The sequence below is a fragment of the Simochromis diagramma genome, unplaced genomic scaffold (genome assembly GCF_900408965.1).
Source record: "Simochromis diagramma unplaced genomic scaffold, fSimDia1.1 OVJJ01000747.1, whole genome shotgun sequence".
In the NCBI taxonomy this organism is placed as follows: Eukaryota; Metazoa; Chordata; class Actinopteri; order Cichliformes; family Cichlidae; genus Simochromis; species Simochromis diagramma.
Genome location: NW_024386897.1, coordinates 2055542 through 2083301, shown reverse-complemented (window position 1 = coordinate 2083301; position 27760 = coordinate 2055542). Strand labels below are relative to the sequence as shown.

At 38.8% G+C, this 27760-nt stretch overlaps 1 protein-coding gene across 3 annotated transcripts in view; it reads right to left on the bottom strand.

The window, feature by feature from the left end:
• The window catches only part of tsnare1 (T-SNARE Domain Containing 1), a 256224-nt gene that overhangs the window by 29190 nt on the left and 199274 nt on the right, over positions 1-27760 (bottom strand). For 2 of the 3 annotated variants that reach the window (XM_040034306.1, XM_040034307.1), the window contains exon 11: positions 15460-15569. The exons of the other annotated variant lie outside the window; for it this stretch is intronic. In XM_040034306.1, the coding sequence (XP_039890240.1) occupies positions 15474-15569 (96 nt within the window). In that variant the 3' untranslated portion in view covers positions 15460-15473. The remainder of the gene's footprint in view (positions 1-15459; positions 15570-27760) is intronic. 3 annotated transcript variants of the gene reach the window in all.

Sequence of the window (27760 nt, the reverse complement as noted above, 5' to 3'; positions counted from 1 at the left end):
AACGGAGTTAGAAGTTAGCAGGAAGTTAGCTCGCTAGTTTCCACCTAAACATGATATAGCATGTTCTGATTGAGAGATTTCTTAAAAAATTAAAACGTACAGCTCTGCTATCACTTCCAACATAAATGAAGACAGAAAACAAAACAGCAGTGACGTTTGTAGGGTTACTGAAGTTTTGTCTTGATGCATTCTCAATCATCCAGGTAAGTAAATCTCCAAAAGTTGATTCTGTTCACTGTTCACTGTAAACTATGTTACTCTGTTTGTGTCGGGGGACCCGATCCTTGGGGTGGACCAGTTTTTGGCACAGCATGTTTTGGGGTTTAAAAGCCACAGAGACCCGGTGTTTAGAAAAAATGCGTCTCAATTGCTCCGATTCTCCTTACACGTACGGGACCACTACAGGTTCCTTCAGTGGGCTGGTTTCAGTCATTATGCAAATGTCCTGTTTATAAGATTGGGGAAACCTGCAGTCAGCTGAGACTTAAGAAGTCACTTGGATGAGTGACGAAACGTTTCTCCCACAAAACGCTACGTCCAGATGAACAGAATCAACTTTTGGAGGGTTACTGAAGTTGGACTAGCACATCATGACTACTAAAATGATGTGCTATGTGATTGCTAGCGACACAGCTATGTTAGCATAACATAAACACAGTGAAGCTGGAGGATGAATGCTAACTTTTTTCCACTTGATAAAAGTTAATGTGAGGGTTCCCGATGGTTAGGGGCAAATGCAATCACATGGCAGGATGCTGTAAACAATTCGACATTAATGAATCAATGGTACGGAAGTGGAGGAAGCAAGAAGAATGAGTTGGATAAAGTTTGACTTAACTGGCTGTTTTGTTTTGCTTAATGAGCCTTATAATCCGGTGCGCCTTATGGTCCGAAAAATATGGTAAATTAATTTGGATGAAACTTACCATTTGAATTTTTAGGGTACCAGGATTATCAACATCTATATGGCTTTTGGGAATTCTTTTTATAGCACTGAAATCAATAATGTTGCTAGGCAACCTGTATGGGCTCAAATTGTGGTCATAAATATTTTGTACTTGTAAATCAGGATTTGTAAGTGTAAAAAGAATTTGTGTGTGTGTAAAAAACAGATTTGTATGTGTAAAAAGAATTTGTGTGTGGACTCAGCCAAAAAATACGCGTGAAACTCTGCACTCAAGTTTCAAGTCACAAGCACGAATTTTGACCCCGTTTTTCTTCCTTTCATCTGATTGGCCAATGTCATGTCAATCACAAATTTAACTATCCAATCAGAGAACAGGTGGGTTTGGCTATTGGAGGGGTGCTTTATGGAGCTTCAGGTCCTGAGGGAATAAATGCCCTTTTACATGCCAGCCCAGCATTTGACTTCATCACCATGAAGGAAAACAGTCTGTGGTGGTCTCAGTTGGTGATTTTTGTGTCACAGATTTACGTGCTTAATACAGGGACCGCTAGAGCCTTTTCAACAGCGCTGCGGACCTAGGGGGGACAGTATTGTGGAAATGACAGTCTTCACTAGTGGGGATAGTTACAAAGCTTTCTCCGTTATGAATTAACATGTTTTTATTGAATATTTGAAGAACCAGAAAAAAACCCCAGAAACTCTTGTAGAGGACATAAAGTTAGAGATAGAAAAGACAAGGAGCAGGTGCATCTAGTACAGGTAGAGCTGCTGCAAAAACCCACAGAGCTCAGCAGCCAGCGCAACAAATTCTGGATCCTTGGCTTTTAGTTAGCAGTAGCATTAGTAGCACATGCTGCGTCAGATGTGAAAGGACCTTTATGCTGCACACTGTGACTCACAGCCATGGTCCTGGGTCAGCCCTGATTTTGTGTTAAACTAATCCTAAAGTAATAATGGTATTTCTAACCACTGATATACCCCAACTTTACCCTTTCAACAGCTACTGAAAGTTAGGGGACCTAACTGCTATCGGATATTTATATAGAGATCCTCCAGCTTCAAACTGTATTACCCTTCAAGGACCTGCAGTTCAAAAAAGCGCCCCTCCAACAGCCAAACCCATCTGTTCTCTGATTGGAAAATTAAATTTGTGATTGACATGACATTGGCCAATCAGATGAAAGGAAGAAAAACAGGGTCAAAATTCATACTTGTAACTTGAAACTTGAGTGCAGAGTTTCACACGTATTTTTTGGCTAAGTCCACACACAAATCTTTTTTACGCACACACAAATTCTTTTTACACATACAAATCCTGATTTACAAGTGACAAAAAATTTATGACCACAATTTGAGCCCATAAACCTGCCCTGGCTGTACATTAATTTCTATTCAGTCTAACCCAGTATTGCAGCAAAGCGTGTAATAGCCACACCAATCCACTGGGTTCATTTGCAAGCACGAGTTGCAGTAAGTTCCAGTACCAGCAGATATTTTATTTCAAGCCAACATAATAATAAGCCAACAACAAAAATATATATATTCCTGGGAAAGTGTTTAAGAGACATTACTAACACATTTACATGTAAATACATATTAACTTAATCTTTTCTGGCACAGAAGGACTCTGAAATGTACTTCACACCTTTCCTTGAAAGGAACTTGGCTTTAAATATATTATCTCCCCCTGCTGGTATTGCAACATCTGCATGTGTGTCAGAATTTTTCTTTTACTCCCGCACACCCCAAAACTCACTATGAGATGATGGTTTATTTTTACCAGTTACATGACTTGCTAAGGGGTAAAAATGATCTGTTGATAAAGCATACCGTGCTTTATAGAAAACAACAGAATTCTTTTAAAGGGCACTTTACTATTTCTTTCTCCAGCTGGTAGTTTCAATATGCTACAAACATTTGTGTTGCCAACAAATGATTTGTGAGCTACTTAGAAAACGAAACAAAGGCTACAACAGCAGACTAATTTTTAAAACTCTATACCATATGGACATAGCCTGTTTCTAAAACGTGTCAGCATACAGTGAAATTGCAGAAGAAAAGAATTTCCTCAGAACCTCACCAGTCTAATATAATAATCTTTTACTTTGCATTAAGTAAGAGTAAAACAAAGGTTCTGTCTCCTGGTGGCCTGACTGATCAATCATGCACTATATCCACCTTAGCAACTAATATTAGCCAAAAAGCATTTTATTAAATAAAACGAATCTACTCATCACTAATGCCGATTGTTCTTTACCATAGCAAGGTCAGCTAATGCACCAAATCTGCTTGAGCTGATCTTGGTAAAGACACACCATCTAGGCACAACTCTGAGGTCATTGCACAACTTCTTAGGTATGCAATATATATGATGTAGAAAACACATGAAAACAATGAATGTGACATGACATACTATTTAGTATATTATTGATAGGTGAATATATTCAGCTTTGGTATCAAGATCTCCATAGTATAGTCGTTTTACATGTTTAAATAAAAGAGGAGGCACAAATCCCCTTTGTTGTTGTGTCAAGAAAAGCATCTGACGGAGAAATCTGCCAAATCAAACACACAGAGCTACCTGCTATGATGACCCCTTTTGCATGTGACCACAATACAGCAGCATAATTAGTTTAGCCTCTCAGCACTTTAAAATATTCTTTGTTGAATGTTGAAACCTTATATCTTAGTCAGCTCCTTTGAATTTTGATAATAATCTTTACAAATAAATGAACTTGGCTCATATGTGTTATTTTGATACAAATTGTTTAAAAAGCCTATTACATTTTTTTGCATAACTTGATGGAATAGATTTCACAAGATTACCAAAATATTTTTAAATTCTTTCTTATCTGCCTGTTACTCTTAAACTGATAATGAGTTCCATGTCTTTCATTTGAATCCCAGTCAAGGTCTGATCCCTTATCCTTCAGATGTGTATAAAGGCTCTGCTTGTCCTCACTGTAAAAACCCCTCGGTCTCAGTCCTCATCAGTCATGACCCTAACCAAATGGCTTCATAATATGGCTTTTTTTGTCTTGGCTGTTAGGGCACCAATAGAAAATTCTGGCTGGTATCCATCAAAAACTATTTACATTGTTTCTTCCAAAAATTGTTTTTGCTTGTGTCTAAAAAACAGAATTAAGATGTGGGCCACGGGTCGTCACTGATGACACATTGTGTTAAAGTTCCTGCTTTCACTAGTTTTTATTAACAGCATTTTTATACTGATGCCCTTTTCATAACTGTTCACGTTTACCTTCCCTGATCTACTTTATCTTTTCATTGATTCATTGCAATTTTCCTTAACTTTGTTTTTGTTCTTCTTGGTCAGAACTGCTGCTCAAACTACAAACTTCTTTTTGGGATTTGGAGCCTAATTGCTGCAATCTACCATTGAGATGGACACACAGGCTCATAAGAGCACGAGACAGGACACGAGAGAGCTCACTGAGCAATGAAGTGGTCAATCACTCATTTTAACAGAGTTTCTATCTGGATTATAGTTATAATGAAGATATCAGTCACCTTCACAATAAATGGAGGAGAGAATCTGAAGAAATGTTCGGCAAAAAAGGAACTCAAATGCAGGAGTTTCAGAGTACTGCATATTCCAAAAGAATTAATTTGTGGTGAGTTTATTTTATAAAATCAGCATTTTTTAAATCTGTTACATCATTCATTTTAAATGGTTGAAAGAAACTACTTAGTTTAAAAGGTCAAAAATATTGTCGTTAACATCAAAGAATTAAAGCCAATGGGCTTACACTTACTTACCAATAATGTTGTTAAGCTTGGTGTTTAGACTCATTCCATCCATTTTTAAGTCAAATATTAAAGAAAATCATCTCCAACAAACAAACCTTGGCCAATAAAAACTAAACAAATTAATAAAGCTTGTGTTGATTTAAACCTTAAATTAAGTTGCAGAACAGCCTGGCTTCTCAGATTGCTGTATATAAATAAAGTTGGGGCTCACAGCATAACGTGATAACACAAATATTATGTCTTAATTCATTTTTTTGTTAAGGACAATAAGTGCTTCTTTATTATCAAGAATAATTATTAATAAGATACAGAAATTAATAGCAAACAGAAAAGCCTCGTGGCAGTCTGTCTTGTTGGTTGACACATGGGAAGCAACACCTGCTAGTATTCATTTAGTTTTTAATGAGACATGAGTGGGAGAGGGGTTAGGCAGATGGGTTAGATGACCAGTTAGTGGGTGTAGTCCTAAGAGGCTTGTCACATGTCTGCATGAACAGCACAGTCTCGTGGCAGTGTGTGATGTAACTGCTAAATTTTATCTGCTGATTTCTCTCCATAGAAATTAATTTTCAATTTTTTGGTGTGTATAATAAAGAACATCTGGGCCAAAACTTGGTGACAGTATAATTACATGTCAGTGCAACATAAAATTAAAACCACATGATTTGTTTTAAATCTGGTTATGAAGATGTCGAGAGAATCAATGTTGTGAATGTGGGAGAGAGTTCTAAAGACAAGAGGACACTCAGTTAAAAGCTCTAAAGTCAGCTGTTTTACTACTAATATTTTAAATTTTACTAATAATTTCTTCAAGGTGCATGCCACTAAAGGTTCAGAATAAGTTTTGTTTAAACTTACTTTATATGAACTTTTTTTTTTTTTTTTTTTTTTTTGCCTGTCCCGTTTGAATCTTTAGCCGTCAGAATTGTTGTCTGAAGGCCAAGAAAGATGCCAAGTGGATTTACTTTACCAAGTGGATCATCATGGCCTTGTCATATTGGTCCATTTGATTGACCTTTATTATAATTATGTATTTATTTTGTTTTTGTTTTTTAAAGATGGGACAGACATGACTGGGGGATAGGACGGGGAGAAAGAATGAAAGAAAGAGAGAGAGAGAGAAAGAAAAATAGAGGGGAGAAGAGATGACGAGAAAGGGGGGAAGAAAGAAGAAAAAAAAAGAAAAACAAACAAAACACCTGGATCACCACGATCACCAAAGAGCAACATAATAAAAACAACACCATCACAATAAACTAGCTAACAATAGATAACAGTAGATACTTTTTTAATTTCACCTGTTGAGAATGAAAAAAGAAAACAAGCAGAAGAAAACAAGAGCAATACAATAAACAACATTATGATGATATATGGGAATATAACTGTAAATACTAAATATTAAACATTATTGTGCAGCACGTAAGATCGACAGCGCACAGCGTGCTTTGAGGTAGGAGCCAAAAAGGGTGTAGTTTGTGGGTGTGATCACCCGTGTGTACACCTGTGAGCATGGACGCGCTTGTATTTAAAAGGTTCCTTCATGTAATGATCTGCTAGAGGGTGTGGGGGGGCCACAGCCCCGTCCTCCAGGGCATGAAGCAGGTATGGAGGAGATCAAAACTCCAGACATCCAGAGGCCCCCAGAACACAAGAGACCAAGGAAGACCAACAGAGGGGCAGCCGCGCCACTGTCCCAGAAAGAGCTGAGGAGAGTCCCAGATGAGGGCTCACTCAGCAGCCGCGGAGCAGAAGCCAGGGGGGGTTGCAGTGACGTGCCCGTGACTTTATATGAACTTTTGCCACAAAGCAAACTTTCAACTGAAATACATTCGTTTCATAATTTCACTGACTGTCACAACAGGACAAGGACAGTTACTGTCCATTTGCAAGAACAAATGCTATTTTTTGATTTTGATTTTACCAACTAACATGATTCCCACCACCCCAGTGATGGCCACCTTCACTTGTATCAGTATCTCTATAGACCTCATCTTGAAAGTTATAACAACACTTGGAATCAACTACCGATCATTTATATGCCTAATTTGTTATAACCACGGAATATATGGACATTACATTGATTATCTCTGACTCTGATTACTAAGGAACTAAAGCTTTAGCAAAAAAAAAAAAAAGAATCTACCCGACACAGAACTCCCTCCAAAACCACAACTTGTACGTTTGTAAGTTTCAGGCTTTGGAGACAGACATTCTCGCTACGTCCCCGTTTAACTAGGCTAAAGACCTGCTACCTCTGGTTTCATATCATCAATACCTGTTTGAGCTTAGTATCAATCCTCTCATCTAACCCTCTCCATGTGTACTGTATGTCACTAACTATCCCTTTTACTTCCCAAGTTCGAATTTATCATTAGTGATGATGTCAACCCCAACTCTAACACTTGGCAATCAGAATATGTCACTGACGTTTCCATGAAATCTGTCTCTCATGACTTGGTCTTTTCAGTCTTCTAAACCTCCATTATTTTACCACTGTGAAGGATCCTGTTTTATTTTAAAGCTAATTAACTGATAATTCACTTAATTCTTCTGGTGCTAAAATCACTTGTACTGTGATGTTATAGTTTGGTAGTAAAATTGAATTGTTCTGCAGATACCACTGCGTTTGACGGAGCTGGAGCCAGGTGACCATTTCAAACTTTAGAAAAGGAACTTCTTGACTTTGCTGGTATTGTGACTGCCGTGCTATTTCAATAAACCCAGTCACTTGAGTTCAGAGAATTCAGAGTTATTATGTTATTATTTCCCTCCAGTGGAAACAAGGATACTTATTCTTCTCCCTTGCTCACACGCTGACACACACACACACACACAAAGTAAGTAATCCTGCCTCATCTGCTAAAACAAAGATTTTTGGTGTATTTCCATAAACATGAAGAGCCACTAATCTGAGAGCTGAATAAATAAAGCAGAAGGAGATTTCAGCTGGAAATGCATTTAATTGTCAGAAAGCAATCGCAGAAATACGAGTATTGTAAACCTTTAAATTTGATTGTTTTGTTTTTACTGTAGTGAAAATAAAATATGGGGATCAAAACAACATTTGAACAGGTTATAACACAAAGAAAAAACAGTGGTTTGAAAAACAGATTAGAAAATTAAGGTAGCAAAAATAATAGACATCTATAGCCATGCTGAGGCCTGTGGGGTTGACCTGCTGTTGACATTAGATTAAAAGCAATCTTCAAAGTTGATTTGAAGGAAAATGTTTTGCTGAAGTTCTATCCAGTGTAACACCAGGAGAAAAATCAATAACCCTTTTATTTTATTAACCTTTTTAACGCTATGCAAAGGCTTTGGTTTGGTTTAGGCACCTAGGACTGTTTTCAGTGTGGTAATATAATCGTTTGCATTTTGCTTCTGTATTGGGTGATGGATCTCCTCCTGTGCATGAAAACGATGATCCATTGAATTATTTTGATTTTCAGGAAGTGGACAAAGTCACCGAGAGGTAAATAACAAGGATGAGGCATTATCTTTGGGTGACAACTGAAAACTCTGAAACCTGACTCACAAAATCCTTTTGTGAATTCACTCAGTAGTTGATTTTTGTCCTTTTACAACTTTTCTATGGCAAAGTTTTGATTTTCATCAACCTCTTTGTAGAACTTTTTGATCATTTCTCATTCACGGTTACAGTAATGAACATGGTTAAAGTTATGGAACAAGTCATGTTTAGAAGAAACAAAGCTAACAGAAAACTGTAATGATCTTTCCACCCCTCCATCCACCCTGACCTGCTCCCTATGCTAAATTTGTGGCTCTATAACAAATTAACAAGCTCCTCCCTTTAGTTATAATTAACTCCTGAATGTTGTAGGTTTACTTTTTTAGCTGCTCTTAGCTCACTTAACTCACTGAAGTACAAACTTTATTTAAAAGCAAGTACTACTAAGCTGCTGAGCTATAGATAAAGCCAGTACGGCATACTGTTGGCAATATAAACAAAACACTAATGTCAGCAGCTGTGCTGTGAGATCAACTTATTTCAAACACGGAGAAGGTTAGAAGCAACAAAGGTTACCGTATACTACAAAGCACCTGTTAGCGCATCTAAATGAGTTGCAAAGGTGTGTTTATTCTCAGAAAAGTCAGCAAAATACCTGAAGAACAGGCACTGAAACTATGAGACAGAATGACAGGGCTGTGATCTCTGCCCATCGCCACAGGTGTTAGAATTCATCTTACACTAGAGTGTTTGTACATTGCACTTCATCACAAAATGGCACATTGAAAGATTCAGGATTTCATTTTAAAATTTTCTAAGAGTAAAATTCAGTTTGCAAACTATCAGCATGATTCCATCTGTATTTTTAAGTCAAGTTTTATCTATTCTAGCTGTAATAAAACTGAAATTCAGATTATTTTGGACAACACAATCACATGTCTGGAGTTAGTTGGCCATCTGGACAATGGCTTTATTAATATTCACCTGTTTCCCAAGTCAGTGCCACAGTTCAGATGGCCTAAAAACTCCAGACATGTGATTGTGTGATTGTTTTATCCAAAATAATCTGAATCAGCACAGGCCAGTCAACACCACAGCATCGATGCAGCCTGCTGTTTTATGAATAGAACACTTTGCTCTACTCGATTTCCACCACCACCCCATCCCTGGAAGAAAATAAATAAATAAAACAAAGTTTGTCAAGAAGCTATTCCAGCCATGAGGCTGTATTAGGTTTATGCATATTATATTAGGTTTTGCATTATTGCCATGTGGCAGCATTATTAATCATGCAGGAATACAAATCCTTCTGATATGAACAAAGTTAAACTTTCTACAGTTTTTCTATTAAAACTATTTAATAATGGTAGGATAAACACAAAACATCTTCAGCAACTCCAAAGTTAATCTTCTCTTATCTCGTCTTATCTCTAATTCTAATTGAATATTGAATATCTAATTGGTGATTTGCAGTTGCTGTGTCTGACAAACAGAATCTATATACTTTATGTTTTACCACCTGCCTATTATATATAGCCAACCTATATATATATATATATATATATATATATATATAAATTCGAAAGGATGAATATTAAAATATAGGGTATATTAAAGGTTGGCCTAATAGCTAAATGTTGTTTTTTGCCAGCCAAACTTGGCAAATAACATCAAAAGATTGTTTTTCCATCTGTATTAAATTATATTTGGTGGTGGCATGGCTCTGTTCTAGGAGACAGAACAGGGCAGGTACAGTAACAACAGAAGTGACAACAGATAAGGCATTGATTACATCAGAAATAGCATCAATAGTATGAAATGGAGAAGCTGTGGTTGAAGTGTGTTACAAAGTGGCTTGCAGAGAGTCTCTGTAAGCAGGCAGATGCAGCGTACAGGAGAATGGTATCAGCTGCACCACCAAATGGAATTAGCTGATCTCCTCAAACTGCTGGCTGAACTTACACTGGGGTCAGTCTCCCTACCTGAAGCACAATGTTGATGATTCTTTATCATCCAGCCAAAGGAATCAACACATATTGGGAGAAATCTTTAACAAAGTCTGTCTGGTCTAAACTTGCTGGTCTCTGTGGCATATGATGTTCTTAATCGTAACTTTCTTTTATACCTTTGTCTTTTCATTTAATTATAAACCATGTGAAACTCATGTATAAAAATGATTGTGGACAGAACGAGGTCAAACAGATCTAATTTCTTTTTTTAAGATTTCAAAAATGCAATCTGTAGTAAAAGTGTTCACAAAAAATGAAAAGTAAGTCTTCTTAGGATATCTGCAGGGAGACAAACTGCGCTCAAGCAAGTTTCTGCAAAACACTGTGTTTGGCTGAAAAAGCATGCCATCCTGGAGTCTTTAAAACGATGTATTCATGTTGGATCTGCTATGTAGTGTTTATTTAGAGTCCTATTTTGGAGAGCTGACTCATGAGCCAGCTGACTTCTTGTTTGCTGGCAGACTTTGCATTTAATATGATAATCCTGACAAAAATCTCTTTTTTGAGTCAAATAGTTTCTAGAGAACAGTTGTTACATTTTTATTATTTTAAATAAGCAAGTGATGAGCATAACTTGATGAGCCACCATTAAACATAACATATATATTCCCCACTTGCACGTGCAGGCGATTAATCCTTCATGTTCGGGTCTGTCTGAATCTGTTCGCACAGGGTCTTAGCTAGCCATTTTCAACCACCCTTGGGGGCGGGTTCCATTTTGACCTCAGGACTTCCAGGCCATACTGAGGTAAGCAACTGATCAGTGGCGATCTTCCTGAGTTACTCATGGATCTTTGTTGTTTTATTCTGACAATCACTAGCCCTCAGCCACCTTCCTAGAGGAAGGAGCCATCCCCAAACTGTTCCCACCAAGTCGGGGGCATAAAATTGTCCTAAATTGATTTATTCTCATTCTTTTCAATTCTTATTCTATTTCTATTCAAGTACAATATTGTTGTGTTTTTTCTTAGTTTATCGTATTTCTGTAAAGTTGTATACATGTATATTTGATTTTTTTCATTTTTATTTTTACAAGTTTGCACCTTTGATCCAGGATGACAATATTTCGTCCCACTGTATACTTGAGTGTATTTTGTTGGGTTGACAATAAAACTCGACTTAACAGTTATTTATAAATCTCAGACTTGTGTAAGTAGTTTTATGACCTGAACATTTTTATAAAATAGAAAGTAAACTTGAATCTGAAATAACAAAAATCATGAAAGTATTACTTTAATTACTTTTATTAACCAGGAACATGATACCAGCAAACTCCAAATCTATATACATATGTCCTTGGTGAAGAAGCCAGTCCATTTTAAAAACTTACCCCCATATATCTCCTCCTATATCTCAAACCAGTTTCTGCTGGCAATGAGGCAGAAGGACACTTCAGGGGGAAAACTGACTCACTTGCCTGTTCTGCCTCTTAGTGTACATTGGGTTTCTGCAGGTATCAGCATGGTTAGAGAATGCCATGGGCAAGCGGTCACTCTGCATTTTGGGTGGAGGCACAGAAACTGTGACACACCACAACTGCGCTTCCAGCTCCTACACAAAGGTGTGGTGTGTTCAGGTTCCTACTTTGTAATTTTCACATGCAAATAACTGAGAGAAAGTAAATTTAACAGCAGTTACTCATTAGTCGGGTTAGATAGCACATATTACTTATAGGAAAGCCTTGTTTTCAGCATTTATCTTGGTAAAGCAGCCCGGATGTTTTGGCTTATTAAAATCACTGTCCCATTTTCCCATTTTCTGTACATTGATTAAAAGATCCAAGATGAACTGATTCATCCCTTATTGACTAATCTGGTAAGCCTGGGGTTTTTTTTTCCATTGTTTCTTCTTGTGTGTGTGTGTGTGTGTGTGTGTGTGTGTGTGTGTTTTCAGTTCTTAAGACACACAAAACAGTAAGACTAGCCAGCCCTCATTCAATCATCAGAAATTGTCATGTCCTCATAAACATTATCAATATAGGAAACCACGATCAGGAGGTCCATGCTTTGGAGGAAGGACGAATGGGAGGTGTAAAGTTTGAAACTGTCAGCTATCATTGGAGGGTAATGTAACGTAATATACTAATATTGGAGAGTAACCCCTACATGCAGCTCACTGGCAAAATGAAGCAGTGGTGCTTTTATTTTAGGTTATTCCTTTATTTCATCCATAAGTAAGTGCTGGCTGTAAAAAGAAATCACAGATTTTTTTCCTAATATGACTCCTAAAAAATATTTTTTATTCCAACATCTCTCTGAAAAACCAAAAAGTGTAAAAGCAAATATTCACAAAAAAAGCCATCCATCCATCCATCCATCCATCCATTCGCTACCGCTTATCCTTTTCAGGGTCGCGGGGGGTGCTGGAGCCAATCCCAGCTGTCATAGGGCAAGAGGCGGGGTACACCCCTGGACAGGCCGCCAGTCTGTCGCAGGGCCAAAAAAAGCCAACAAATAGAAAATGAAAAAAGAAAGAAAAAACCCCAAACATATTTTGCCATAAGGAGAATGGAAAGAAAACAGATTACACTTCCTCTTAAATCCACTTACATCAGTGGAACAAATGATTCTTCACTCCTAAGAAGCAATATTTGAATAAATGCATCTGAAATATATAAATGAAATGTTTATTTAAGGAAACCATGCTGAATGCATTCAAATCAAGTACATTTAATTTCACCAGACTCCGTTAAATATAAAATTTTGTGTTATTCTTTTGGAATACAATCAATGGAAAACGTATAGGTAATGAAATTAGTTTAAGTCAACATTTAAACTGCAGCTGACTTGGTGTTTCCCTGTTTGACCGTTATTAAGTAGATACATTTATTTTTGAGGGCATAGCCAAGGCATTGGTATTAAATGAATATTGTCATAGTTATTATTCATATTCAGAATTCTTTACATAGTTTTTCTGTCCCTAACCCAACCATAACATCTGTGTACATTGTGGCTATTCAACATGTATTTAAACAGATGCTGTTTATCTCCTATATATTAAAGACATTATTTATTCATTCACAGTTGTTTAATTAGGCTGTACCTACTGTGATTTTGCGCCTGTGGGTATGACTTGCTGTCTTTGCAGCTGATATCACTCTGTAATTAGGGCTAAGAGTTTCTGAGGTCAGGGAGAGGAGAGGTTCAGTGTACCTTTGCTCTGTGAGCTCTGTGTGTGCTTGTGGCAAATTCCACCTGAGGATAGGAGTGTGCTTTGCCTAACCTTTTGGCTTATGGTTTTTGTGTCCTACATGTAGGTTTTGTTATCTTTACTTTTCTGTTTTAGATTAATTATTAACCATTATTTTATTCCCAGTTTTGCCACCTTGTATCCATTTTCAACCCAGACATTTTTTCTGTTACATCCCCACGTCCACTGGGCTTTCTGGAGAACATAACATAAATCATTTGACACAATTTATGAGAATGATTTTATCTTTTATTTATTTTTATTATAACTTTTTTCCACGAACTTTACAAAGTTAATATTCTAATAATGATCATTTCAAATGATTAAATGACATTTTGTTTTAAATTGAATTTTTTTTTCCATGAACCATTTTATTTAAATCTAAATGATACACCACAGTACACCACACAAAGGCACAGTTTGAGCTCTATTCACATCAATTTACACAAACTGGAATGACTTAGTTTACCCTGGCCAGTATTCACGGATAAATCATATTATCCCTTGACATTTAATCAGCAAACAGCTTATTTTAAACTTAATGCGTCAAACCAATGACTAGTGCTTGTTGTTCATAATGCAGCTTTAATGTTAAGCACACATTGGGAAAAGGTCGCCACCCACACATAAGTGCAGATATCACAAGTGAAAGGAATCTATCACTTCAAAAAAAGAAAGATATCAGTTCTATACAACGCCTAACTACAATAGAAGCCATTATTGAAAATACCCACCCAGCACTTTAATCACACTCTAGATCTTGTTTTAACATATGGCATAGAAACAGAACATTTAAGGGTGTTTCCTGAAAACCCTCTCCTGTCTGATCATTTCCTAATTACATTTAAATTTACAATAATTGATTACATAGCAGTGGGGAGTAGACTTCATCACAGCAGATGTCTTTCTGAAAGACATCTGCTGTAACTAAGTTTAAAAATATAATTAGCATCTTCAATGCCCTGTACCAACACAGAGCAGAGCAGCTACCTGAACGCTACTCCAACAGAGGTCGATTATCTTGTTAATAATTTTACCTCCTCACTACGTACGACTCTGGATACTGTAGCTCCGGTGAAAACTAAGGCCTCAAATCAGAAGTACCTGACTCCGTGGTATAATTCTCAAACACGTAGCCTAAAGCAGATGACTCGTAATCTGGAGAGGAAATGGCGTGTCACAAATTTAGAGGATCATCATTTAGCCTGGAGAAATAGTTTGCTGCTTTATAAGAAAGCCCTCCGCAAAGCCAGAACATCTTACTATCTCCAACCTTCCTTTCATATCAAACATCCTTGAAAGAGTAGTTGTCAAACAGCTAACAGATCATCTGCAGAGGAATGGCTTATTTGAAGAGTTTCAGTCAGGTTTCAGAGCTCATCACAGCACAGAAACAGCTTTAGTGAAGGTTACAAATGATCTTCTTATGGCCTCTGACAGTGGACTCATCTCTGTGCTTGTCCTGCTAGACCTCAGTGCAGCGTCCGATACTGTCGACCATAATATCCTATTAGAGCGATTAGAACATGCTGTAGGTATTACAGGTACTGTGCTGCAGTGGTTTGTATCATATCTATCTAATAGACTCCAATTTGTACATGCAAATGGAGAGTCCTCTTCTCCCAAGGTTAATTATGGAGTTCGATATTGTTAGGGCTAGATCAGGTGACCCTGAATCCTCCCTTAGTTTTGCTGCAATAGGTTTACGCTGCTGGGGGATTCCCATGATGCAGTGAGTGTGTCTTCTTCAGTCACCTTTCTCACTCACTATGTGTTAATAGACCTCTCTGCATTGAGTCATTAATTGTTATTAATCTCTGGCTCTCTTCTACAGCAGGTCTTTTATCCTGTCTTCCCTCTGTCGCCTCAAACAGTCGCAGCACATGGACGCCCCTCCCTGAGCCTGGTCCTGCCGGAGATCTTCCTGTTAAAAGGGAGTTTTTCCTTCCCACTGTCACCAAAGTGCTTGCTCAAAGGGGATCATGTGATCTGTATGTATTATTGTAGGGTCTACCTTACAATATAAAACGCCTTGAGGCGACTGTTGTTGTGATTTCTGACATCTGGCAATGCCATGTACCTGACTGCAGTGTAATGTTGTGGATGATGGCTCTTACCACAGTGGTCAACCTCATTTTCTTGCTGAAACAGCTATGATAATGATGAGGATGGTGAGGATGATGGCACCAACCAATAGGAGGTAACACTTCCTCTTCCTCAGCTGTCTCTGTGGGGAGAAAGGGTAATTTAGTGGGCGGAGTTATGTTACTGTTACATTTATAATAAAAAAAAGTTATTTAGTTAGATTATCTTTTGCTGGATAAATATGTTGAGACATGTTTTGGCAGTAAAGTATGGTGGCGGTTAGCACTGTTGCCTCACAGCAAGAAGTTCCTGAGTTCAAGTCCACCATCAAGTCTTTCTGTGTGGAGTTTGCATGTTCTCCTGTGTTTGCTTTGGTTCTCTATGGGTACTCCGTAAAATGCAATTAGTGGGGTTTGGTTAATTGGTCATTCTAAGTTGCTAAATTGCGAAGGGTTGTCTGTTCCTATGTGTTAGCCCTGCAACAGACTGGCGACCAAGTCTGCCAGGGTGTACCCTGCCTGTCGCCCTAAGACAGCTGGGATAGGCTCCAAACTGACCAAGTAGAACATCTGAGAATGTAAACACTATAAAATACAATGACTTTGGAAATTTACAGTATTTTATCAAGTGACACATTGTAGTCCACTGGTGTTGACAATAACAAACCTGTGGTTTCTCCCATCTCCACTCAATAACTGTACTGTTAGTTGTAGTGGCATTTCCATTGTCTTTGCAAAGTTAAACAAGAAAGCACGAAATCACAGTTGACATTCGTGTCCAACCATGAAACTTTTGTCAGTTACTGAATTCAGTATATTAACTAAAGATAACTAAAAATAATAACTAAACAGGCAAAACAGTAAGAAATCATAAGATCTAGCTCACGCTCCAATTTTTTTTTTTTTACTTTTTTTTAAATCAAGACTCCACTGACATCTTGATCAGTAGAGTCAGTCAGAAGAGACTTCTAAAAATCTGCAAACTTTTTGAATTACAAGCTTTTGACTGTAACTGAATAAATGTCTGAACAGTCTGTTTGTGTAGAAGTTCATCACCAAATCATACAAACATTAAACTAATCATTGTGACTTTTTATACATAAACAATGCCAAGTTGACAGACCAAATCTTGAAATGTCACATGTCACTGTCACACTGGCCTTCGACTGATGCCTCCACTGTTGTAAATTACATTTTTAGTCAGATGTTTTAGAATGGAGAAAAAGAAAATATGAATACTCCTGTACTTTGAACTGTGTTTTTATTTTTATTTTTATTATATGTATTGTGTATATGTGACTGTTTTAGGAGAATGTGCCAGTTTTTATTGATCTCTATGGATTTCTGAGGCATTTGTATAACATGAGTAGCATTTGGTTTTCATAAATACAACTAATAATTAATAAGTTGCAGGAAGTTCCACATTAGTACGGAGTACCTCTGTCTTAAAATATTAAGTATTCAATAATTTTTTTTTGTTAAACTTGAGTGTAAACTACAATAAAAGTACTTTGTTAGTACAACACATTTTTTTGTATTCCATTTTACTTCTTTCTTGTGGGTAGCAGTGGGCATGATTTTTCTTAGTAAGGTTAACTAATTAGAAATTACAGTGTACATGAAGACTGTGCTATTCTCATTAAATATTCATATTTGTTACTGTGCCAGCTTTTGTTTTTCTAAGACAGCTTTGATTCAACCGAACAATTGTTATTTCATAAGAGTGACAACATTCATATCTACATGATTTTAATAATTTTTCCACACAAACAGCGTTCGCCAATGTCAATGTGGTGCACTGACTGATGTAAAGGCCAAGCTCCATTTTAATAACTACATAGCCACAACGCGTGCTTTTCCGTCCCCAGCTAATTTAAAGCAACCCCATAGCACACAGCTGATGCACTTAGAATATGAATGAATAAAAACAACAGCTGACATTTTGAAAATACACATGCCGAAACAAAGAAAGTGGCATTTCAGCCAAATGAGATCAACACAGCTTCAGAGGAAGAAGATGATTCTAGGTCACACAAACAAATACTGATAAAATGCATTAATAGAAATGGTCCTGTTGCATTGCTCTTCCCCTGAACGTATTCAGCGTCTCAGGCTGATCTATTAATTATCTCGTTTACCACTCATATCATTTCTTAACTTTAAAATCAAGAGAACAACACAAAGAAAAAAAATATGCTAGAATGATTTCTGCAGGTTTATCTCTTTACTCCAAAGCAGCTAAAAAGGTAATCATTAAATTAGCACCTGTTAAAAAAAAAGGAACTTGATTTGCACAAAGATGTTACAGTGCTTAATAGCTTCAGTCATAAGAGGCTTTTAGCACACAATGCTAAAAACAGAGAATGTTTGACTTGTTGAAGAATGCACTTTTCTTTCTTTTTTACTTATTTGCAAGATTTTATAATTATAGTTCTGAGCTTACGGATTGCAGTGTCAGGGTTTATACATAGCATTAAAGCTGAACACTGTTTAAGGCAATATGATATAATTACATGATTCTGTAATTACCGGTGATGTATAACGAGGTGTAGCTTGATTGCTTCTCCTTAATGGGACGTTACCCACTATGTTCAATTTTACTATCTTTAAAATTTTATTATGTTGTCTGTTGTTTAACAGTTTTTACTTTGTGTTACACATTCAGAATTTGATTGACTGTCATATTATTAAAAACAATGGTTCTTTTGTTTTCATATAAACTAGAAGCTAGTAACTCTGCAATGGCAATGAAATTAATGCCCATCATGTCAATTGTACATACAAGTATAAATAGTACCTGTAAAGTTAGTCAGGATTAGAATTTTTCTGTAAATTATACGTTTGTTTTAATGTACGGTTAGTATGCTGTCTGTTTTGGTTTGTATTTGTTTTATTTACTGACTGTAGAGTCTGATGGTACAGAGGGAACATTTTTTCTCTTCTGTTATTCTTCAAAATAAATATGGGCACTCTTCTTCTTTTAAAAGTCTTATTAAATGTTTTTATTTAGTAGTCATTAGATAGCAAAGTACTGTAGCAGTCTGTGTAGAGTGGAAATAAATATTTAAAGTTGCACAAGAAAAGGCGTGACATATATTATAGTGAATCCCTTTTAAGTGTTTAGCTAACATTTTAACTAATTGTGTATTAATACTGTTTTCAATTTATTTTTTCTGTTACTTGTGGTACAATTTACATTTCAAACAGAGCAAGGATTCATTCCAAAGAGTACATAAACTTTAAACGCCCGTGTCAACAACTATTTGCCATATCTGGTTGGCGGGTGTGTGTGTGTGTGTGGGGGGGGGTTGCTGAGGCTGTATTGCTTGTGTTAAGCAAAAATATTCAGCAAAATGGAGGGAAGAGCAGTGGTTAGGGAATATGTATATATATATATATATATGTTTGCTTCTTGTCTCCTCAGGCGGGGACGATGTGTTGGAGCAGAGAATCTATGTTGTCTCGAAATGCCTTTTCTCCCATTTTTTTCCAGCCTGTTTTCTGCTACAAAGGCAGCGGGAGCAGTGGCGTTAGACCAGAGCCGAGGCTGGAGTCTTTAAATCCTGACGCGCTTCAAAGCACGGAGAGAGCAATTCATCTTCTTATCTGAGACTCAAAACAGGCTTTCTGTGTGGAAGAGAGAGGGAGAGGGAAGAGGAAGAGAAAAAATGCTGTCGAGTAATTTTCCGTTTAAACGTTCCACTCCACAACAATTTGCATAAGCAGCCCTGCGTCTGTGATAAGAAGATTGGTAATTTTCAAAGGCTCTGTGGGGATTGAGAATTAAAAGCCTTTCTCCGCTATCTCCCCTCTTGCAGCTGGCCACCACAGATTCCCCGGCTTCTCTCACGCATTTCCTCCTAAACTACGCCTTGTAAACTTTCTCTGCCATCCTCTCCTTCTCCCTGCTTGCTCTGACGGTGCAGCAGCTTCCTCTCACCCTAAACTATATACTCTGCCTCTCTCTTCCATACACTCCTTTCCTTTTTTCCTCCAGCTCACGTAGACCAGTCCTGCTGTTATTTGAGGAGAACAACAACATAAATAAGGTAGAGGGGGAACAAAAACGGGCTTAGTATAACAAAGGAAGCCTTGCAGTATTTTTAAAACCAGAATTTTCCAGATTGCAAAGCAAGCAGAGAGGCAGGACAGAGAGACTCACAGGGGCAGAGACAATTGAGGAGAGAGGGGGGATGCTCTTATCACAAGTAAGTTAATCTGCCAAAGAAAGTGTCCTTGGTGCCAGGACTTCAGGGCTTATGGGTGGTGCATACCCTCAGTAAAAAGATAGTGTGTAAGTCACACCTTTTTTTTTTTTAAATTCACTTTTACTGTCTAATATAAGGGAGTTCATATTGAATCTGTTTTTACACTCAATATGGCTTTACGAGAACTGATATCCATACTTAGCAGCAAAGTCAGTATCTTCAGTCGTGCTGTTGATGGTGAAAAAGTCATTTGGTAACATTTTTGCTAACGGTGGAACTACTTAGTAAATGCATCTTAAAATTTAAACATAAAAACACAGTTCTGAACTAGAAACTTGAAAAGAATTAATGCTAAAAGATGTCCTTCATATTACAATAGAAGTCAATTAGGAAAAAAAATCATAATGAACATAACACATTTTTAAGTTCAGACATCTCACATTTGAAATGATCTTGGAGTTCAATTCAAATGTGCACCAGAATAATTAATTTGTCCAACAAGGAAACCATTTTTGTTGTTCTGACTCAGTACACCACCGCAGTGAATTTCAAATTATACAATTATTATATAACTGAAGGCCACACTGAAGGCCTGCACTTCAATCCCATCTGAAATAAGTGTTTCATTTTTGAAACAAATGCAGGAATCAAGATCCACAAACTTGTTCTTTGCAGGAGGAACACGAGGCCCAACTGTTATATTCATAGTCACATGGACCTCTCTCAAGATAAAAACTGTCCACTTTTTGCTGGTTATGGTTATGTGTGTCTAAGTTATTATTATAAATAAAAATGTGCAAACAAAGAATCAGTGTTCTCACAGGAGCAAAAGCCATATAAAATAAATGTAATTAGTTGTTTATATTCACTGAAACAAAATGTAATGTGTTAAGTAAATGTCTAACCCTCTATTTATTTCTTCAAAAGAAATAAATTGGTGCTTTTTTTATGTTGTTAGGCTTGTTCGTTCAGTGCAGGCTTTACATAAAAGTACACAACAATAATAAAAATTCAACACAGGACTAAGGCCAAAACTAATACATGTACACTCTCAGTGCCCTAGAGCCAATCAGGAAAAATTCAAAACAGCAAAAAAAAAAAAACAACCCCCAGACTGATTTAACAGAAGATTATTTTTTCCAAACGAAAACCAGAGAAAAACATGTCAGTTTAGATCTGCCAAGGGAGAGAGAGGGACTGCATAATGACACATCCTACAACATAAAAGCTACAACAACAGGTAAAGTGGAACTACATGGAATTTAGCCTGTAGCAGAGAATAAAGAACAACCACATAACCTGCTCTAACTCTTGTAGGTGAGTCATTATGTTGCTCATGTTGAGTGTTTGACTTTTCTAAATTTATATATTTTACAGGCCACGTGTAAGTGTGCGTGACTTTGGTGTAGCATTCAGAAATGTGCACATTTTTGAATGCCATAACAAACATGCTTCCTACTTCTGTGTTAAAGGTACAGTGAGTTGTTTATTGTTATTTAATTGAAAAAAAGAATCTTTTACTCATCAATACACATTAATTAATTTGTAATTATATCTTTGAAAAATTAAAATACATAAGAGCAAGTGCTAGTTTGTGGAAGCCGTCATGTTGGACCCGGAATCTTGAATACAGTGCCTGTAATGGACATCGCTGTCCTACCTAATCATGTTTTATATGTATTCAGCTAGAGACTTGCCACATACATAGTATGCCAAAGGCAGAGGACAGGAGAACGTCTAGGTGTTGGAATGCCACAGACGCAAAATCATCTGAGAAGGAGTTCCCTTCACCAAAGAGACAACGTGACTGGCATCTGGGTAAAATGTCATTCTCTTCTTCTTCACATCAAGCCTCATCTCCTAAACTGAAGTCAGGGCTCTAACGCACAAAAACATGATTAATTGCAATTACTCATTGTCAAGAACTGGACATGCGACCCTCCCGTCACCTTCTAAACAGTTGAGAGCAAGCTGGCTAAATAACAACACTATCTGGTTAAACGCTAACATTATCCCAGATAATCTTAATGCTGTGCTCATTACAAGCTAATACTCAATGTCCAGTAATGTTAGCTCAACTTTAAAGAAAGCACACAGCGGCAAAAACAGCCGTGCTTACTGAAAGAAAAGTTCAGGATATCCTCAACAACTCACCTCATAGTGGGACAGATAGTGTCAGACCAGTTTGGTCGCTGTCATCGGACAGACGTGAGAGTCACTGAATTACTAACTGTTACTGGACAACATTTTACAGCCTTCTCAAGATTACATAGGTGTGGACATATATTGACAGCTAACTCTATAAAATTTACCATTTTGTTTGTTTTATTTCCCACTGTCTATTTACAAGAGGTTCCAAATCTTGTGTAATTTTGTCTCCTTCAGCTTAGGATGAGCTCTGATATAATACCCTTTCTTTCATTCACCGATTTAAAAATGGCCATTCACTCATTCATCATCATGTTCAGACTTAATTACTGTAAAGCATTTTACTTAACGTAAAGGAGAGATTTCAGTTAGTTTAAAATTCTACTGCTTGGTTCTAACTCTCTATCTGACCACTAGCAATTTGATTATTTTATTGGTTGTTTTTAAAACATTTCACAGGTAACTGCTAATGTTTATCAGTAATTTTTTTAATCTTTCTTTTTTTTATAGAACCTTGATCGCTATTTGCGCTTGTCAGGATCTCACGGCGCCCTGACCGGTGGACCTGCCAGTGTGTATATTTGTGTGCGTGTGTATGTGTCTCTCCTATCGCCCTGTCTTCCCCTCCGGCTTCGCTGTCATGTGTTAGGAGGTAACCTAGCAACAGGCTACCTCCAACCCGGAAGTGCTGTCGCCCAGGAGCTGCCGCACCTGCAATCAATCCCCGGCTGCTGCCAATCTACTACCACCTTCGGCAGGGCTACTTAATGGTGTGGCTGAGCGACAAACAGCGCTGGAGTATTGCACTAAGCCTGGTAGTGTTTTCGAGCCGCTAGCGTGATTGAAGTATTGTTTGAGCTACGTACTCATTTTGCTGTCATGTGTGTGTTCACCCAGGGATTGACGGAGGATTCACGGACACAAAGGAAGCACTTGGAGGAGAGACAGGCACTCACTACCACGCACGGGCTTACACGGAAGGAAGGACGCACTATCACCATTGTTGCACATTTGAACTGTTGTCACCTTGCTGCACTGTAAATAAACGCACTATCTTTATTTCTGAGCTCCGTGCCTGAGTCCACTCTTTAACAACTGTGAGAGCGCTCCTCTAGGAACAAAATTCAGACTCTGCTTAAATCTTGCTTCGAGATTAGAGCTGTCCCAAATAGCCCGTAGCAGCCTCAGCAGATTAAATGGTGCTGTTTTTTGGTTTTTATTATCACCTTTTATCGTGACTTCCGAGCCACATGGACACCAGAACAAGTGGTGTTCGTGTCAACCAATGCCAAAGATTCCGAAATTACAAGCATTATACAAAAACTGAGCTTCATCATCAGGAAATTCTGGAGGCACCGGGCTTCCTCGGGTTGCTACGGAACCAGGCCTCCAGACCTTGGCGTCGCCTGATGCCGGTGGCAGAGGAATGGGTCGCCAAAAGCAGTGTGGCTAAGAGCAAATCCAAGCCAGCTGCCCTGCCCATCAATCCTGCTCTCAAACGTTTGCTCCCTGGGCAATAAGCTGGACTGCATCCGATTCCAGTGGACCACACAGCGTGAATTTAGGGGCTGCTGCATCTTTGTTTTCACAGAAACACGGGTCAGTGACAGAGTTCCAGACGCTGTCATTCAGCTACACAGGCTCACCTCATTTTTGTAATGACAGAAATGCAGCTCTGTGCAGTAAGACTTGCGGTGGTGGCTTGTGTGTCTACAGCAACATGGAATGGTCCAAGAACTCTGTGCTAGTTTCTAATTACTGCTTATCGCTGGTTTGTATTGGTTTGTAACTTTTTATTACCTCAGGAATTCACTACTGTGCTCATTACAGGAGTGTACTTTCCACCCAGGGCTAGGGCTAAAGAGGCGCTCTGCGAGCTGCAGAACTCACACCCCGATGGACTGTTTATTCTCATCAAGTCAGTGCTCCTGAAATTACAACATGTGGACTTTGCGACCAGGGGGAAATGTGCTGGATCTTATATACACAAACACTCCCAGAGTGTATTGAGCGAAGCCCCGCCCCCACCTCAGATATTCAGATCACATGTCTGTTATGCTAATTCTGGCATACAGGCCACTCGTCGGACGCTGCAAACCAGTTCCGAGACAGGTGAGAACCTGGTGTGCCGGAGCCATCTCTGACTGTATTGAGCACACTGACTGGGACATGTTCAGGGAGGCTGCAACAAATGGCGACTGTACCAACTTAGAGGAGTACACATCATATATGATCAGTTACATCAGCAAGTGCATCAATGATGTCACTGTCTCCAAGATTATCATAACACGCTCCAACCAGAAACTGCAGATGACTGCAGAGGTGCATGAACTTATAAAGACTTGAGACTCTGCCTTCGGAGCAGGTGACAAGGCGGCCCTGAGAACATCGAGGATCAAACCATCTCGAGCCATCAGAGCAGCAAAGTGCTCGCACGGCCAGAGAATCCACTCATCATGAGGCACATTAAGACCCTGCTGGCACCCGCACTGGACCCACTGCAGTTTGTCTATCTCCCCAACCGGTCAACAGATGATGCCATCGTCACCACTCTACATCTGGCTCTCATCCACCTGGACGCCAAGGACATGTATATACAAATGCTGTTCATAGATTTCAGTTCAGCATTCATCACAATAATTCCTCAGCACCACCTGAGCCAGCTGGGCTTGAAAACTCTTCCTCTGCACCTGGATCCTGGACTTTATGACGGACAGACCTCAGTCAGTCCAGCTTGGTAACTATATCTCCAACACTACGAAGGTCGCCAGTTCGATCCCTGGGCTCTCTGTCTGGTCGTTGTGTCCCTGGGCAAGACACTTTACCCTACTTGCCTACTGGTGTTGGCCAGAGGGCCCGATGGCGCGATATGGCAGCCTCGCTTTTCTGTCAGTCTGCCCCAGGTCACTGTGGCTAACAACTGTAGCTTGCCTCCACCAGTGTGTGAATGTGAGAGTGAATGAATAGTGGTATTGTAAAGTGCTTTGGGTGCTTTGAAAAGCGCTATATAAATCCAATCCATTATTATTATTATTATTACTACACTGAGCACTGTGCTCAGCCCACTGCTGTTCACTCTGCTCACTCACAACTGTGCAGCAATACACAGTTTGAACCACATCATCAAGTTTGCTGATGACATGACTGTGGTGGGTCTCATTAGCAAGAACGACAAGTCAGCATACAGAGAGGAGGTGCAACAGCTAACGGACTGGTGTAGAGTCAAGAACCTGTCTCTGAATGCAGACAAAACAAAAGAGATGATTGTCGACTTCAGGAGAGCATCAATGTGGAGGTCATCAAGGGCCCCGAATTCCTTTGTGTTCACCTGGCGAAGAACCTCTCCTGGTCCCTCAAAACTAGCCCCATATCTAAGAAAGCCCAACAGCATCTGTACTTCCTGCAAAAGCTGAGAAAAGATCACCTTCACAACCCATTCTCATGACCTTCTACAGAGGGACTATTAAGAGCATCCTGAGCAGCTGCATCACTGTCTGGTATAAAAAATGCAGCATGTTGGACTGCAAGACCCTACAGCAGATAATAAGAACAGCTGAGAAGATCATTGGAGCCTCTTTTCCCTCCATTACAGACACTTATCGCAGCCACAAAGCCACCAGCATTGCGGAGGACCCCACACACCCCTCACACACACTCTTTCTTCCCCTAAGCCGTCAGACTCCTGAACACTCAGCAACTGGACTGACACACATTCACACACCATTATACATTCCATACCTCAAGTACTTTTTGCACAATGCTCAGTCTCCACTGTCATTGTCGCACTTTTCTATTGCACTGTCTTGTGTCAGTATTGTTCTGTTCTGTCTGGTGTTGCACAGTTTTTTGCAATTTTTGCACACTTGCACCGTATGTAGTCCTGTGTTGATTTTTTGTTATATGTAGTACCATGGTCTTGGAGGAACGCTGTCTCGGTTCACTGTGTACTGTACCACTGTATATGGTGGACAATAAAGCCACTTGATTGGGCCTTTACTGATTCTTTGAGGAAGACGTCAGTTAAAATCAATTCAATTCAGTCAGTATTAATATAGCGCCAAATCACACTAGCAGTCGCCTTAAGGCATTTTATACTGTAAGGTAAAGACCCTACAATGATACAGAGAAAACAAAACTGTAGCAGACCACCTTCCTACTGATCGGAAGGTTGGTGGTTCGATCCCTGGCTCCTCCAGTCTGCATGTCAAGTATCCTTGGGCAAGATACTAACCTCAACTCTCCGATGCATGCAGTAATAATGTGTGTGAATGTACAGTGCAGATAAAGTGCTTGTGAGAATGGGTGTGATTGGGTGCTCTGAGTACTCTGGGAGAGTAGAGAAGCGCTAAGAATCAGTCCATTTACCAACAATCAGAAGACTTTCTATGAGCAAGCGCTTGGGAAGTGAAAACTCCTTGTAACTGGAAGAATCCTCTAGCAGAACCAGGCTCATGGAGGGGCAGCCATCTGCCACGACTGGTTGTGGATGAGGGGAAGAAGACAGGACAACAAACACACCATGAAAGAGAGCCAGAGATTAATAATAACTAATGATTAAATGCAGAGTGGTGTATAAACATAGAGCAAGTGAAAAAAAACACTTAATCATGGGAAGACCCCAACAGCCTAGATTGTAGCATAACTATGGGAAGCGCCAAGTTCACCTGATCCAGCCCTAACTAAGGTCTAAGTACTAATGTCTGCCTCCTGAATCCAAACAGGGGGCTGGTTCTTCAGAAGAGGGAACCAGCTCCCTGCCTCACATACTACTTTTAAATATCCTAAGACCTACAAGTAAACCAGAGTCAGAGATTGAAATGTTCTGTTGGGGTGATGCAATACTATGAGGGCTTTAACGCCTTTAAGAGACCCATCTGTATAAGTTTTGCTACTGCTCTTTTACATCCAGGTTGCAGTGGGAGCAAATGAAACAGGCGCACACCACAGCTCATCATTGGAAATACTGAGGCGTTCTCAGACCAAAAATGGTTATTCATGAGTAGCTTTGGAAACCTTTAAGAACTTATCTCTGTATATATATAAAATTGAAATGATTTAGCTGTGACCTTGTCAGGGCAGGGCAGGGTCACTTTTGATTAGGCTCAGTTGCATCTGACAAGCGAACAAAACAGTTGATGCATCAGCTTTCCTTTTTCCACACTACGCAACAGTTCCCTTACATCTCATAGGGAACAATTAATCTTTTTCTGACAGAGAACACTGGTCTAAGGCTTGGAGGTGCTAACTCTCATCCTGACCATTTCACACTTGGCTGGAAACTGGCATAAACCACAATAGAGGTCACATGCTGACAAAGCCAACAGAACCACATTATTGGCAAAAAAGCAGAGATGCAAGTCTGAAGTTATCAAAGCAGGTCCTCACATCTTGTGCTTGTACCTCAAATTTCTGTACATTAAAATCACAAATACAAGAGGTGACAAAGATCAAACTTAGCGGAATTCAACATCCACTAAGAAAGAGCTACAAAGAATACCATGTTTACAACTGCAGCACCATATAATCAAAGCACCCTCCAGATAAGACCTTTGAAGATATGGTCATAGGATTTCTTCAAAAACACCTGCAGTACGTGTGTAAAAATAAAGTGCAAATCCAGGGTTTACTCTTGCACCTTGGGCAAGGTGCTTCCACTGAGCTTTTTAACTACATCAGTGACCTGTGTCAGGAAGACGAGAAATGATTCCCCTGAGTCCTCTATCACTGTCTTGTACAGCCTGTCACGTACAACACATTTCATGAGTGCTTTCTTGCTCCGTTTGAACTCTAACTTGCACTTTTTCTCTTAGGCATTTTCATCTCTGAGCATCAATATTTTAAGATGACACTGAACAACTAGTTCTGGCATTGTTGACTGGACTGAAAGCAGGTGCCGTTTTGAATATTGAGGAAATCAATGTGATGAAATCTTTAAAGGTCATAGTAAAACTTACTAAAGCCTATTTAGTCTCATAAAC